This window comes from Heterostelium album, assembly GCF_000004825.1.
Source record: "Heterostelium album PN500 unplaced genomic scaffold PPL_contig8, whole genome shotgun sequence".
NCBI classification, from domain to species: Eukaryota; Evosea; class Eumycetozoa; order Acytosteliales; family Acytosteliaceae; genus Heterostelium; species Heterostelium album.
In genome coordinates this window covers 818143-831817 of record NW_008805085.1, presented here as the reverse complement: position 1 = coordinate 831817, position 13675 = coordinate 818143, and the positions used below count along the sequence as shown (strand labels likewise).

The 13675-nt window shown below is 28.9% G+C and overlaps 5 protein-coding genes across 5 annotated transcripts; 2 read left to right on the top strand and 3 right to left on the bottom strand.

Annotated features, from left to right (window-relative positions):
- Positions 1–1191: 1191 nt before the first annotated feature.
- Positions 1192–3000, top strand: PPL_03980 (uncharacterized protein; the record flags this gene model as incomplete). Its single annotated transcript, XM_020574893.1, has 3 exons — positions 1192–1374; positions 1854–2091; positions 2888–3000. The coding sequence occupies 3 exons, from the start codon at positions 1192–1194 to the stop codon at positions 2998–3000; spliced, it is 534 nt and encodes a 177-aa protein (XP_020435307.1).
- A 1113-nt stretch (positions 3001–4113) lies between these two features.
- On the bottom strand, positions 4114–5884 carry PPL_03979 (uncharacterized protein; the record flags this gene model as incomplete). The annotated part of the gene is made up of 3 exons (XM_020574892.1): positions 4114–4779; positions 4840–5748; positions 5813–5884. The coding sequence occupies 3 exons, from the start codon at positions 5882–5884 to the stop codon at positions 4114–4116; spliced, it is 1647 nt and encodes a 548-aa protein (XP_020435306.1).
- Positions 5885–6464: 580 nt separating this feature from the next.
- On the bottom strand, positions 6465–8235 carry PPL_03978 (uncharacterized protein; the record flags this gene model as incomplete). The annotated part of the gene is made up of 3 exons (XM_020574891.1): positions 6465–7121; positions 7196–8107; positions 8164–8235. 3 exons carry the CDS (start codon positions 8233–8235, stop codon positions 6465–6467), a joined length of 1641 nt encoding a protein of 546 aa, XP_020435305.1.
- A 967-nt stretch (positions 8236–9202) lies between these two features.
- Positions 9203–9826, bottom strand: PPL_03977 (uncharacterized protein; the record flags this gene model as incomplete). The annotated part of the gene is made up of 1 exon (XM_020574890.1): positions 9203–9826. The coding sequence occupies one exon, from the start codon at positions 9824–9826 to the stop codon at positions 9203–9205; it is 624 nt and encodes a 207-aa protein (XP_020435304.1).
- Positions 9827–10682: 856 nt separating this feature from the next.
- On the top strand, positions 10683–13550 carry PPL_03976 (WD40 repeat domain-containing protein; the record flags this gene model as incomplete). Its single annotated transcript, XM_020574889.1, has 4 exons — positions 10683–11471; positions 11806–11828; positions 12135–13043; positions 13148–13550. The coding sequence occupies 4 exons, from the start codon at positions 10683–10685 to the stop codon at positions 13548–13550; spliced, it is 2124 nt and encodes a 707-aa protein (XP_020435303.1).
- Between the last annotated feature and the right edge of the window lie 125 nt (positions 13551–13675).

Here is a 13675-nt window from a genome sequence, read left to right as displayed (position 1 = left end):
TTGCTTGTGTTTGTGCAACTCAACAACAGCCAACTCTATGAATCATCAGAATTCTTTCTTAGGGTTCACTGTTAACCCTTTTTGCATAAACAAAAGTTTGATTTCATTTTTAATATAAAATAATATCAAATTCATTATATTTAATTAATTTAAGAGTTAATTAATTCCACTTGATAAATAACTTTCTCTTGTCATTATTATCTGAAAAACAACCTAATAGTTTTTTTTAATTACATTTTTGAAAAGACACTTTTCTAAAATTATGTTGAACGATTTTTATTATTAAATCATCTTTATAAACCAACTTTAATAAATATAAATATAAATACTAATGACTCACAATAGGTGTATTTTAATTTTTCCTAAATTGAGAGATTCTACTTAAACAATAGTAGAGATGAGATTAGGTGTGGTTGTGAACTGTATACCACAGTGGGGTAAATTGTTAATTTGTGTGTGGTAACCCAAAGAAATATATATGTTTCTTATTTATTCAAACCTATAAATAAGTTGCAATCAATCATAAACTGATAAATAAATTCAAGATGTTGTTGATTTATTTTTAGGAATGCGAAATTATATGAACAAATAATTTTAGATACTTTTCTTGTATCTATTACCATTAAATAATAATATCGATATGTTATAAATTATAAATATTTTTAAAAATGTACTATATAAAGTTTTAAAAGGAATATAACTTAAAATACTATTTGAGAGTGAACTTTTTAAAACCTTAATAACTTTAAATATGAAAATACACTACCACAGTATATATTTAATGAGTATCAAAAAAAAACTGAGGGTGAATACTTATAAGTAAATACCCCTTTGGAATCAATTCACCCTAACCACATCATGAATATGAAAAGATGTGTTACTGTGAACTTTGTCTAATTCCAAACGATGGATATTTTCTATCATTCTTTGAGTTATTGTTAAAACAAATTTCTTTTAGAGAAATAGAGATAGATACATTTATCAAGTTTGAAATATTTAAATTTAATATTATCGTTAGTTTTAATATTATGTAGGTCATACTAAATAAATACTAACAAACACAAAGTTTTAATGAATATTAACAAACTCATTTCTATCAATTCTAAATAGTGAATAGGAACACAATAAAATAACCAAAACCAGAGTCCAGACTGTACCAACTCAGTTACTCTCTAGTTATATCTAAATGGCATGACGCATGTACCATTCTACACTTTGCCAGTTCAATTTGAAGATCTTCCATCGAAGTACCATCACGTCATTGTACCAATGTTTCCAGACTTTCTAAGAGAAGGGACAATTTGTATCTTTCTTATCTACTTCACCAAAACATCCATTAACACTATTGTGGCAATTGCTTTGGTGGAGGTTTCAGTATTACACTAAACTGAGTTGGTACAGTCTGGACTCTGGCACTTTCTAAAGTTGGTTTTGTGTCTGATTAGACAAGTTGATTAATATTAAATTAAATAAATAAAATACTATTACTATTTTAAACTCTTTACTAAACTATCTATTAATACTGTTTTGATCTATTAAGTTAATCACAATTGATTGATATTGTAACAAAGAGTGAACAATAAAATGTATAATAAATTAAATCAACAAAAGAACTTTAATTAATTTATTTATTGAAAAAAATATTACTCTATAAAAAGATATTTTGAATAACAAAGATTATAGAGATTCTTCTTCTTAAAAATAATAAATTTGTCTTATAATTGATCTTTAATAAAGACAATACATCTTAAGAATACCGTTTTGAGTGATGATTAAAAAAAAAATCGCAATATTTGAACTATATTTATTGGTTTTGTGTGAAAGATCTAATGACTTACCTTATCTAATAGTAGGTTTGGAATTTTATTAATGAATTAAAAGAATGTTCTCGAATTGAGAATGATTTTACACCCATTTTCGCATATGTTAACGTGTCTGAAGCATACGAAGACTTAAAAAGCGATGCTGACGGTTCAACTAATAAAGATAACAATAATAACGATGAGCAAGACAATGATACGAATGAATACGAAGATAAAGTAATTAAAATTCTAAAAGAAAAATACCCAGAAGTATTCGAACCACACAACGGTTTGCCTCCAACCAGAGGAAAGAAATTTGATCTAACTATACCGCTGAAGACCGATAGTGTACCTAAATCAAAGTTATATCCTGTGCCAATTGCACATCTTGAAGAACTGAAAACACAGATCAATAATCGGTTAAAGAAAGGGTGGATTAGAAGATCCTAATCCCAATTCAGGATCCCTATTCTTTTTTTATCAAAACCTGAAGGCACATGACGTTTATGTGTTGACGAGAGAACTTAATAAGATATCTATCAGGAGCGGTGAAATTTTTCAGCGCCTGATAGATCACATATTCCAATTATTAATACTTGCGCAAAAGATTTGCTTTTACATTGATGATATTCGAATAAAGACATCTTCAGCTGATCTGAATGATATATTACAGAAACATAATTTAAAAGTAAAGTTATTAAAATGTAAATTTTCTAGACGCAAAATGGAATTTCTTGGATATTGTATGATAAAACCATTAAATTACAAGATTAAATCAATTATTAATTGAAAAAACCAAAATCTAAAAGTGAAATGAGATCATTTATTGGTCTTGTTGGGTACTACAGACGTTTATTAGTAATGTATCTTCCATTGAAGCACCTTTATTAGAAATGATTAAAAAAAAGAATGATTTCATCTGGATGCTTTTAAATTATTAAAAGATGAAGTAAAGAAAGTAACTCATCTGGTTGCTCGCGATTATACCATTTCATTTAGAATGAAACACTTCTAAATTGGGAATTGGACATGTGTTGTTCCAAGTCATAAAGATAATGAACTTAATAGATGTATTATTTCATAAGGATCAAGAAAGTTAACCATAAGTGAAATTAATATTACTGTGCTTGAGAAAGAATTATTGTCTATAGTACATGCCCTCAAAGTTAACTATTACCTCTTAATTGGTCATGAATGAATTATTAAAAAGGAGTTTAATCTTTTGACTAATTTATTAAATAGTTAGGATTGACACTCACAACAGATGAATAATAGTAAAATAATTGATTCATGGATTTAATTTTAAAAGTTTATTTAAACTGAAGATGTGAATAAATAGTATCTTATCTACATTGTGGCTTTATTTTTTACCTTTATTGGTTTCAAATCTAGTCTAATCTAATCTAAAACGACGAATATTCCGTGAATTATTCCAGGGATAATACCTAAGATTGTCAAAAGAACATTAAGCCAGAAAGTACCCGAGCAACCTAATATTTTTTTTTATTTTTTTATTTTATTATTTATTTTATTTTTTATATATATATATTATTTTGAATTGTATTAATATCGAAATTTCTATTCTTAATATCTTAATATCTTTGGTAAATACATACCCTTCTTAATCAACACTGCAAGTGGTGGAAGGATAAAACATAGAATCAATAAACAAATTCTTTCACATGCTCCCATTTTGATGTTTTGCTTTAAATAATTTATATATTGAAAAAAATATTACTTTATAAAATGATCACTTTGATTTTAATACAAAATATATATATTTTGGTTTATTAGTTCTGATTGATTGATTGGTTTGTTGGTAGGTTGATTGACTAAGCAATTGATTTTTTTTTTACCAATAAATATTAACTTCACTCCTGATTATAATTTAAATTTTAATTTATTTAAAAATAAATTTTATTTTAAAGTGTGCTCAAGATTTATTATCATATTGAGTGTCATAACCCAATTAAAGTCTCAAAGTTTAAGAAATGGAACCTGATGTTGTTGTTTGCAAACACACATATTATCAAAAAAATTAATACTAACCACACTTTTTTGCACAATTTTAGTTAAAATAAACACCCAAATATGTCTTTGTGTTTGTTCAAATTGATTATTATAATTTCATTTTATGCAACCGTTTATTTTTATTTTTATTTTTGCATTCCAAAGAACAACGCAGATTCTAAGAAACTCTTTGCATGTTTTTCGTAACCAGTTTTTTTTTTTTTGAAAAAGCAAATTAAAATTATTTTATTAAATTTGTGTATTTGTGCAAATATTGTGTGCGATTTGTTTGTATTTTTTTTCACGTTTTCAAAGTTTGAATGTTAAGTGATTTAGATAATGCAAGTAAACTGACTGAATAGGTAAGTGGTTGTGATGACCAAAATACCAATGAGGAGCCATTGAACGACCCTGACCATGTGGTCGGAACAGTATTGTTTGCCCATTTCATTTTCAACATCTCTTGGTATTGGTTGTCTGGAATGACACCACTAACAGCACCCACAACACCTTCTGGATTTGAAGGTGAGAATTTACACTCCACACCAATCTTGTCATAACAATAGTTTATCGGATATGATGTTGCTTGTGTTGATGGTCCTCTTTCACCCATATCAAAGAAAGCATTGAATGTTTGTGTTGGATTGTCAAAGATATTTTCAACTATATATGATATTCCATTATTGACAGCAGACTTTACAGGTTGTGGTGTATTATCACGCCATCTACGATTTACAGTATCTCCACAAGTAATAGTCCATGTATCAATCAATACATTCAATGCAAGTGCACTACTATAGAATCTATCTTCACCATATTCCTTTTTAACACCTTGAAGAGTGTCCGCATTGCCAAGGAAATCTTCCCAATAGACACCTCCATTTCCATCACTTTTCATTCTTTGCAATATTTGATTTGTTCCAACATTCATCATTATATCACGCAATAAAACAAGTGAATCGTTCAACTAAATATATTAAAATGAATGTTAATAATTACTAAAATTGGATTAATACAATATACTTGCCATAGATGGTAAATGATTTGGTAATGTTTGACTCTGAGTTTCAAGAAAATCAACAACTCTTGAAATTGACCATGAGAATGTATAGATAGATGGATAAAAAACACTTCCAACATCATAGCGATCATACACAAATCCACTTTTAAATCCCCATTCAAAGAAATATATAATTGATCTCATCATTCTTTCAACATCTTGATTTAAAATAGAATCTCCATGTACAATTAATGATGTTGACAATGCATAGAATGTATTGATAACAACTACAAGATCAACACTATTATATGTAGTTGGTATAGTTTTAAATGCATTGGGATTTGTTCCTAAAGGAAAATCAACAAACCAAGTAAAAGGTAGTACAAAATCATCTTGTTTTCTTCCATTGGAAATCCAATCTTGAATAAATTCGTGCACAAAATAGTATGATCTTGAATCAATAACATTTTTTTTGACATCTTTAGAAAAAGGTTGATATGAATTAAAAGTTATTATTTCTATTGTTTTTTTGATGTTTTGATTGTTTTCTTCCCATTTTTTGTAGATTTCAGTATTTACAGAGTTTCTCAGTTTCATTCCTAATAATAGATTTCCACAGGTATCATCATTATCTGAAGGGATTTTAAAATTGTTTTTGATAACATTAGAGAAAGCTGCAACATTCGACAAATCAATGTTTAAAGATTTCAGCATCATCCCCACTACCGGTGACATCATCAACCTTTCTAAATCATTCAATGGACCTAGTATATTGGCAGAATTTGTAAATAGTTGATTTGATGATTCATTTCTTGACTGACTCCAAAAACCATAGATTCCCAAATCATTATCAAAATTCTTATCACGAAACTCTAGAATGGAATCCATTCCTAAATCTATCATCCTTTTATCAAGAACAATTCCATTTGCCTGGGACTATATAAAAAAAAAAATTAAATATTAAAATCTATTGAAAAAGTTTAAAAAATTAAATTCTTACTTCTAATAAACAATATAATATAATTTCAGTAACAAACATATTGGTATCAGGAATTCCTATGATTCTTCTCATTTTAGTTATCATTTCATCTCCATTAAAACTATATTTAATTTCAGATTGAAATAAACCTTTTTTTGTTTCCCAACTTTCTAAAAAGGAATATTTTTGTGATTTTCTGAGAACAAATTTTTGTTAGAAATAATTTTAGTTGAAAATTTAGAAATATTAATAATCACTTTGTTTGTGAATTTCCAATTCTTTCTATCAACTGATTGATCACATTATTTTCATTTTTAAAAGTTATTGCTTCACAAGTTATCAAAAATATATATAGAAAAATGATAGTTTTTAATATAATATATAATTTCATTTTTATAAATAATAAATTAAAAAAATTTTGTTTATTGTAACCAAAAGAAATATATTTATATCCCCACAACATACATGTGTGTTAAGATGAAAAAAAAAATCAGAAAAAAATAAAATTTCAAATAGTTATGAATTATAATAATAGATAATGAAAAATAGATAATTAATTATTAATTATTAATTATTAATTATCTATCTATAATGTTCTCTTCTTTTGTTCTAATATTTATTTTAATTAATTCCTTTACATTTATTGCAAAAAAAAACATTATTATCAAGTTTATTAAGTTTGAATGTTAAGTGATTTAGATAATGCGAGTATACTGACTGAATAGGTAAGTGGTTGTGATGAAAAATATGGTATTACAACGGGATTAAATGATCCTGACCAAGTGGTTGGAACAGTATTGTTTGCCCATTTCATTTTCAACATCTCTTGGTATTTAGTGTGTGGAATGATACCACTGACTACACCCATGACGCCCTCTGGATTTGATGGAGTAAACTTGCATTCAATTCCATTGTTGTCATAACAATAGTTTATAGGGTAAGAAGTAGGATATGTTGATGGTCCTCTGAAAGACATATCAAAGAAAGCATTGAATGTTTGTGTTGGGTTTTCAAGTATATTATCAACTATAAATGATATTCCATTATTGACAGCAGCCTTTACAGGGTGTGGTGTATTATCACGCCATCTACGATTTACAGTATCTCCACAAGTAATAGTCCATGTATCAATCAATACATTCAATGCAAGTGCACTACTATAGAATCTATCTTCACCATATTCCTTTTTAACACCTTGAAGAGTGTCCGCATTGCCAAGGAAATCTTCCCAATAGACACCTCCATTTCCATCACTTTTCATTCTCTTTAACATTTGATTGGTTCCACCATTCATCATTGCATCACGTAATAAAACAAGTGAATCGTTCAACTTTAGATATATAATAAATAAATTTAATGTTAATAAATAGCTTTTTAATAATAATTTTCTAATGTTATACATACAATAGATGGCATTTGGTTTTGTGATTTTTGATTTTCAGTTTCAAGAAAATCGACTACACGCGAAACAAACCATGAGAATGTATAGATAGATGGATAGTATACTAATGCCAAATCTTTACGATCATATACTAATTCACTATTGATTCCCCATTCTATTAAATAAGCAATAGAACTCAGCATTCTTTTGACTTCTAAACTGATGATACTGTTTCCATGTTGTATGATAGATGATGCCAATCCATAAAATGTATTGATTGCAACACAAAAATCTATATCATTTGAAGAAATCACAAGGTTTGTAAATGGATATTGGTCTGATCTAAAAGGGAAATCCATCATCCAAGTAAAAGGTAGTACCAAGTCCTCTTGGTTTCTACCATTTGATACCCAATCTTCAATAAATTGGTGGATAACAAAATATGTCCTTGGATTAACAGCATTTCTTTTTTTATCTTCAGAAAAAGGTCTATAAGTGTAATAGGTCAGTGATTCAATTGTTTTGTTGATATTTGGATTAGAGGCCTTCATCTTAAAGTTGGTTTCTGGATATTTAAATGCTGAATTGTCAATTTGTGCATTCAATGCAAGAATTACACTTGTATCATCAGAATCTGGAGAAACTCTAAGAAACAATGATAGTTGATGAAATAATGTAGCTACCTTGGAAAAGTCAATTTTAAAAGCCTTCAATAAAATTGATATGGGAGACTTTGATAAATTTGGAAAATCATCTAGTGGGCCATTCAAATTTGAAGGATACGAAAAATAATGATTAGAAGTTTCATTTCTAGTTTGTTGCCAAAAACAATACAATCCTGAATCTCTATCTAAATTTTTATCCCTATATTCGGACATGGCTTCAGCTCCCATATCAACTATCTCTTTATTAAGATTAACACCATTTTTCTCTGCCTAAAAGAAATTTCTTTAATTAAAATATTATATTTTCATTCTTTTTGATTACTTACTTCTATCAATGAATATAAAATAAAAACAGTGACAAACATATTTGTATCTGGGAGTGCAAACACTCTTCTCATTTTAGTCATCCATTCATTACCATTAAAGTTAAAGTGAAGCTCAGACGGAAATAAACCTTTTTTAGTTTCCCATCTCTCTAAAAAAGAATACTTTTGTGAAATCCTAAGAATTATTAATAAAATAATTTGATAATTTAGTAATAAAATTTTAATCTTACTTTGACTGAGATTCTTCTACTATTTTCATCAATTCATTTATTACATTATTTTTTTGTTTTGAAGAGTTTACTTCATTTATGATTGACAATAAAATCAAAGAAAAAATAAATAATAATTTAATTTTAAAACAAAATTTCATTTAAAAATAATTCCCTTTTATACTAAAAAATAAAAATAAATTTGTTAATTATTTACAAATGAAAAGTAATTTTCATACTCCCCTAACAAAATCATTCATTATTTTTTTCAATTAGAATCAATAAAAAGAGTATTTTAATCTACAATAATCGCTTGATATATGTTTCAATAATTTTATAGCAAAATGCTACGAAATTAATTGATATTATCAACTTGAATATTTAACAAAAAATAAAAAAAAAATAATTATTGTGTTGATGTTGTTTTTACATATTAGTGCTATTTTTTATTATATTCCAAAATATTATTTAACACATTTGCTGTTAAAAATTTTTGATCAAGATTGATTGTTAAGTGATTAGATAATAGGTAAGTGGTTTGAAATACCAAAGAAAAACATTGAATGTTTGTGTTTGGTTTTCAAGGGTGTTCTCCACAATATGTGATATTCCATTATAATTTAATAGGTATTATGTAAAAATCAACCTTTTAGATAAAATTATGCCAATAAATGTGTTGTTCTGTAAAGATAAAAAAAGATATAAATGTATTGAAAGTTAGATATCTTTAAAATTATCTACTAGGCTGTGATTATTTTAAACCTTGAAATTAATAATTAATATCTGAACAATATTTCATAATAATTTATTTACAATAAAAACCATGGTTATTATTTAGTTGCATTTAATTTTGCTTTTCTTGAGGTTGTTGTTGTTGATGATGAATTGCTTTTAGTTTTTGATTTTTTTGGTGAAGAAACTGGGGCGATAAAAGTTGATTTATCTGGTAACCAGTCAGGCCATTCAACACCTTTATAAGAGCAAAATCTAAGTTTCTCTTTAATGTAGTAGGTTCGATACGATTTAACAACATCATCCCAATCATTCATTGGTTGTACACGATACTCCTCAGGCATAGCTACAGGCATCAGAGTCAGCTGATTAGATTTGTCAAGTTTCGACGGTTTGTTTTTCGATAGCCAATCGACATGTTCTTTGTATGAGTGTATCTTTCCATAACGTAAAGTATACTCGTCCAGCAGATTCGCTGCATAGTCAACAGTAAAGTCATAAGAACTTGCATTGGTTCTCACCCACTTATTGATTGGATGGTTCTTGTGAGTCAGCTTCAAAGGTGTAGGTGAAGATGCTTTCCACGCGTCATCGTCAGCCTCCAAAACATGATAGGCACAATACAACATCTGTACAGCTTCCAATATCAACTTTACGACATGCTTATCACAATGATATCTTACACTCTTTTTACTATTTTTATCTAAAACAAATAAATTCATTTTTTTTTTATTTATTTTTGCTAATAACAATAGAACATATTTGTTCAAAACAATATAATTATGATTTCATTATTTTTTCTAAGAAATGGAAATAAATCTTGTTATGATTGTCTCAGCAACAAGTTTTTCTTTCAAATAGTGTGAAATTGATGTCGACATAATTGGTTTTTTTTTTTTTTTTTTGTTTTTTTTGTAATAATTATTTTATTTTATTTTTATTTTTAACAATTATGTTATGTTAAAATAATAATTAAATTATAATGATATTATTTCTTTTAATAAAAAATTGAAAGTATTCTTAAGAATTGTATTAATTTAAAAACTATTTTTTTTTTTGGGGTGACGAACTTTTGTGAGACACTCTGAATCTTGAAGCCCACAAACAAATAGAACCGACCTGTGATGAACTGTTGTGTGGTTTACTCCCAGGTTCCTTGGCACACCAAAACATTTAATTAAATTGATTTTTTTATTTTTTTATTTTTATTTTTTTTTAATTAATTTTTTTTTTTCACCTTTTTAAAATGTTTAGGGGTTTGGATTGATCACCGCATGATTATAATCAATCAAATAAATCAAAAACCTTAGAGAAATAAATTAGAAACAGAAATTTATCAATATTTGTAGATACATTGTATATATAATAATCAGATCGATAGACTTTCAAATCATTTTAGTAAAAACCATATTTTAGTAAAGTAGATTATCTATCTATTATTTATTTTTTATTTTTAAAAAAAAAAAATAGTATATAAATTAATATTAATATATCAATTAGAAATAACTTAGTGTTATTCAATTAAGCTACAAGTCAGTAGTTAGTCAGTCAAGACTTAATAATTTACATCCATAAATGATGTCAGGAATTATTCAACCAATTTCGCCAAGCTTTGAAAGATTGAGAGATATCTCAACCAACAATAACAATGGATCATCACCAGACTCCAATGCCAATGGAATGCATTCTAGTGGAGGAACTTCAGAACGTTCATTTCCAGGTCGTACAGGCACTTTTTCACTCGCTGCTGCCAAGAAAACTAGCAATAACAATAATAATAATAATAAGGAGGTACCAATCGATATCAGACCAATTACCAACTCACTTGACGAACTCATTGAAGACGTCAGTAATATCGGTGACACCTACGACTTGGTCACCATTACAGAGTACCGTCAAGTGATTACACGTATCGCACTTACACTCCAATCGATCAAGTCGTACTTTGAGCACTTTACTCGTATCGCCATCTCCAACAAGCAACCAGTGATCGAAAAGATCAACTACTATGTCAAGACACTCGATGAGATCAACAGAGACCAAGCCACCATTCACTTGAAGGTCGTCAAGATCTTGAATGGCTTGGACCAGAATCACCGCGACAAACACGGACACTTGATCAACTCGATCAAACAGATCATCCCAATGCTCGGCATTGAAATTCAAATTATCAATATACTCGACCAGTTGCTCACCTCTTTCAACCAAAAGGACAGCAGCAAGAGCAAACAACTCATTAGAGACCTCATCAAGATATTCAATCAACACAACAACAACCTTTTATTTATAAATACCGAAATGTCAACACAACTCACCTCAATTCAAATTCAATTGGAACAAGATGTATCCTTAGATGAATGTATGGTTGTAAGTATACAAACAAAACAACATTATTTTTCTCAAAATTTTAAAATTAGTTTTATTAATATAAATTTATCTCACCACATTTATATTTTAGATGATCCAAACAATGATTAGATTTGCAAATGAATCCATTGCCATTATGAAGCGTCATTTTGGTCTGTAAAAATGAAATGTAGTATTGTAAATAGCAATCAATATATAAATCCACTACAAAATCGACCCTACCACAGTAAAACCGACCATTCGACCAGACAGGCATGCCGACACCTAGAAGAAATCAAAACCCAGTATCATAAAATCCCATTGTATAAACGAAAATTGGTATTTTAAATAAAAGGAAAAACTTATTAATCATAATAAGTGTGTATAATCAAAATAAATATATATATTGTGTACACAAAAAAATATAGAAGCAAAAAAGAATAAATAAAATTTGTTTTGAAAAAAAAAACGAACGACATTCCACAACAATATATATTCCTCTTTTTATTTTTTTTTGATTGATTCTTTTATTTTTTTTAATTTAACTCCTTCTCGATTAGTAGTACTAATTAAATAGATTGTTGTGATTTGTTTTAATTCATTTAATATAGATAAATAAATAAATAATAATATATATTATAGTTTTATTCATAACATATACAAAAAGAATATAATATAATAAAGAATGGAAAATAATCAACAACAACAACAAGATGAAGAAGCATTCATTGATCCAAATGATGCTGTTCAAGAGTTGGTTTTAGATTCAAAAGAGAATGCTATGATGGATGACGATGACGATGCCGATGATATCGAAGCTGGTGGTGATGAAGACATGAAGGAAGGTGACGACGTAGAGATGGACGAAGACTTTGAAGATGAATCGGTACAAGGATTCTTTGAACACACCGACTCTGTCTATTGCGTCGCTATCAATCGTCAACACAACGATATCATTGTCACCGGTGGTGGTGACGATCTCGCTTATCTTTGGAATCGTGAAGACGGCAACAAAGTATACACTCTCAAGGGTCACACCGACTCTGTCTGCTCGGTCGGCTTCAACTTTGACGGAACACTCGTCGCCACCGGTGGAATGGACGGTGTCGTTCGTGTCTGGGACGTTGCAACCGGTGAACTAAAGGTAACATTGGAAGGTCCATCCGAAGCAATCGAGTGGATTCAATGGCATCCAAGAGGAAACTTGCTTTTGGCAGGATCTGCTGATTGCTGTGCATTCATGTGGTCGACACTCAAAGGTGATCTACTCTCGACATTCGCAGGACACAGCGGCATCGTTGCAGACGGTACATTCACACCCGATGGAAAGAAAGTAGTCACCATCTCTGAAGATCAAACACTACGTTGTTGGAATCCAAAGGATGGTAGTGTAGCCGGTGTCATTAGCGGTCACGGATTCCACGAGTCGCCAATCAACAGAGTTGCCATTCGTTCCGATGGTGTTCTCGCTCTCACCGCCGGAGAAGACAACTACGCATGTATCTCAAACATCAACACCAACAAAGTCGTAGGTAAACTAATGGGTCATACAGATACAATCGAAGCTATAGCATTCAGTAATAACAATCCAAAGTAAGTAAAAAAAAGGAAGATTCAGATTGCTGAAAGTAAGAAGAGGTAGTAGTATTATAGTTGTTTAACCGATGTTTGTCTATCTATTAATATGAATGGTATAGTTTCTGTTTTACTGGATCTATGGATGGTACTGTTAAAGTATGGGATATACAGACAATGCAACCACGTTCAACAATGAAACATAAAGAGGGATGTGGTATTACAAAGTTGATGGTACATCCTACACAACCGATTTTATATAGTTCGTCGACCGATAAGACTATTTGTCTTTGGGACGAGCGTAACGGTCAGCTCATCAAACAATTCAAAGGACATCAAGATGTTATTTTAGATTTCGATATGACAAACGACGGTGCAACTCTGGTGACTGCCGGTGACGATAAAGTATCTTTAGTTTTCTCAATGTTGGCTGCCACTGCTCAACAAACTGCTGCACCAAACAATGCATTCGCTACAACTACATCGACAACAACAACAACAACATCGACAACAACATCTAATTAAATTAACATATAAAATATAAATAAATTAAAAAAAAAACATGTAATAACAAAATAATTAATTATATATATTTGTTTGTTTAGTACATAAATGATTTTATTTATCTTTTTATCGATAAATTGAGGATT